General features: G+C 38.1%; 1 protein-coding gene across 1 annotated transcript in view; it reads right to left on the bottom strand.

The window, feature by feature from the left end:
- LOC104956455 (transmembrane protein 41A-B-like) overlaps positions 1 to 1,717 on the bottom strand; it is a 4,020-nt gene extending 2,303 nt beyond the window's left edge. Inside the window, exon 1 of the mRNA XM_010783937.1 lies at positions 1,224 to 1,717. Within this exon, the coding sequence (XP_010782239.1) occupies positions 1,224 to 1,363 (140 nt within the window). The 5' untranslated portion in view covers positions 1,364 to 1,717. The remainder of the gene's footprint in view (positions 1 to 1,223) is intronic.
- Between the last annotated feature and the right edge of the window lie 839 nt (positions 1,718 to 2,556).

Below are 2,556 nucleotides of genomic sequence, written 5' to 3'. Positions count from 1 at the left end.
TGCCATTCATTCATCACACACACACACACACACACACACACACACACACACACACACACACACACACACACACACACACACACACACACACACACACACACACACACACACACACACACACGAGTAATGAGATAGGTTCAATATGTACTAAGGAGAGGGAACGTAAGGAGAGGAGATGATTTTAGTGCTGCACTGACGTGGTTAGATTATAATGTTGAAGATTTTAGAGATCTGTATCTCATCAGAGATTCTCCACAGGTTTCCCATATTGGTGTCTTTTAAGGTTCTGATATTCCATTGACTAAAGGTTGAACTGAAAAATATTTGAATTGATAGCCTTTACTTTTATTTACAGTGATCTTATAATGATGGCTCCAATGGTTTTAAGGTGAAGGTGTTACAAGATCATAAGGGTAATCAGCAACAGTGTGACTGTCTCATTGTGTGTGTTTTGTTGCTTCTATCGCCTCCTTTGGGGCTTAAACATGAAGAAACCTGACAAGAGAAAACTCCTAATTGCATCTGAACTGCCCACATTGAATGAAGCAAACATATTTAGTATTGGGGGTATACGTTTAAAAATCATGGTAGCCAGCTTATGTTAATAGGGGAAATAAGCCACACTTCAATACAGGAGAAAAGGTAAACTATATACAGAAATCTACCACTGAATTATCATAAAACTTTGCAAAATGTACCATAATTTCTGTGTTTTTGTGTCAGTAGAGTGCTTCCTTTATTGGTAGGCCAACAAGTAACAACAGTTATTAAAATATTCTAGCGCAATCCTCTCATTACCAGTTTTTTTCCCAACTAAACATTTTTTTTTTTTTTTACGTGTAAACATGGAAAAGCTAATAAAATGGAGTAATAAACAACCTGATCTGAGAGAGGCTCAAATCCCTTTATAATCACATTGTACTCACACATGGCATTTTAAATGTAATTTCAACAACTTTCCACACTTTATTATGCATCTGTTTATATTTCTTTAGTGTATTGTAGTTGAATATGTATATGTTTGTATTGTTTACTCTATGCAATGCCTCGTTTTTGTGCTGCTGTACCAAAATGATTTCCCAATTTGTGATGAAGGAAATAATAGTGAAAATGTGGGTAATGTCATTATCGCTTCATATATTTAAATGTTATTTCTTCTCCACTTTACCAACTCTAAATTCAATGCATTTTAAAGTTGCATAGTTTCTTCCCATTGGCCCTACCTGTACTCCTCCACCGTCTCTTCCTCCCCCTCAGAGGCCGGCTGAAGGTGCTTGGTTCCCGGGGGGAGATGAGTGGACAGCAGGTAGAGAAAGAAACTCGCAGCCGCCACAAGGGCACCAAGTCCGGCTAAAGAGCGCATGTTTCCCCCCTATTGAAACTCCTTGGAAACTGTATTTATAACAGGATGGGGGAAAAGAAAGTCGACGTGTTGCGGTTCAGTTGGAAGACACTGAGGAAAGAGGGTGTCGCTTACCGGGGGAAAACGCGCAAATGCCGGCTGAGATCGGCTGGAGGATCACATGGCAACTTTTTAAAAGTCGAGGGGAAAACCAGTGTTGTTTAAAAACACCCACACAGCAGGTGTTTCCCTTCTCGCCCTCTTCGGTTTCCTCCCTTCAGATCTTGTTTAGAAACTTGCTCCAAATGACGGATATTAAAAGTTATTTTACTGAACTTTGTGAGCGCACAGCTGCTGTTTGTTGTGGACACTCTGAACATGTATTTACACGATTGAGCCACTAGAGGGCGACATGGTAAAGGCCATGTGTTAATGTGATTATGCAGGGGTCTTATTTATAGATCAGGATCCTTTTAGGCATCACTGTACTGCATATAAATAGGAAATACATCAAATTGTACTAGAACAAATTTGAAGTGAAATACAAACTTCACTGGTCTTGACAATTTATTTGACATATTTTAAATGGAATAATTAAATTAAACTAATGAATCTCCAAAAACAGTAAGATGACTGGACTGGACAACCAATTTATAGTTCTCATTATTAATAATCATTATATTGAAACATGTCGTTTCCCTTTGTCATGGGATTTATGTAATATTGAAAACATTGAAGAAGACTTTGTGCTCAAGATTAGCAGTAGTAGTGGTAGCCTATAAAGTAAATGTGTATGAAGAAGAAGAAACGGTGGAACTTTTCAAATGTAATGCGACTTTATGGATGGATCTGATTCTGCAGTGAGACACCAACGAAGAAGAAGAAGATTAGCAGCAGAACACGTGCAGGAAGGTGAGTGAATCATGATATAACTCTGTTTATAGGAGCTTGTGTTGCATGACAAGTGTGTGCAAGCTCGTTTTTTTTAGTGTGTCTGCGGCTGCATCCGCTGTGATGTTTTTGGGATCTTTATTTATGTCTCTTAGTCTTAATGTGTTATTCTGTATTCCAAAATGTGGAGACGCCGCGGTATACTGCTGTTATTTACTGTGTATTGTTTTCCGGTTATACACTGAACAAAAATATAAACACAACACTTTTGTTTTTGCTCCCATTTTTCATGAGATGAACTCAAAGATCTAAAACATTTTCTA

Source organism: Notothenia coriiceps, unplaced genomic scaffold (assembly GCF_000735185.1).
Source record: "Notothenia coriiceps isolate Sejong01 unplaced genomic scaffold, NC01 NC01_scaffold00026082, whole genome shotgun sequence".
NCBI lineage: Eukaryota > Metazoa > Chordata > Actinopteri > Perciformes > Nototheniidae > Notothenia > Notothenia coriiceps.
The sequence above is the reverse complement of the archived record's forward strand: the minus strand, read 5'-3'. Positions and strand labels throughout refer to the sequence as shown.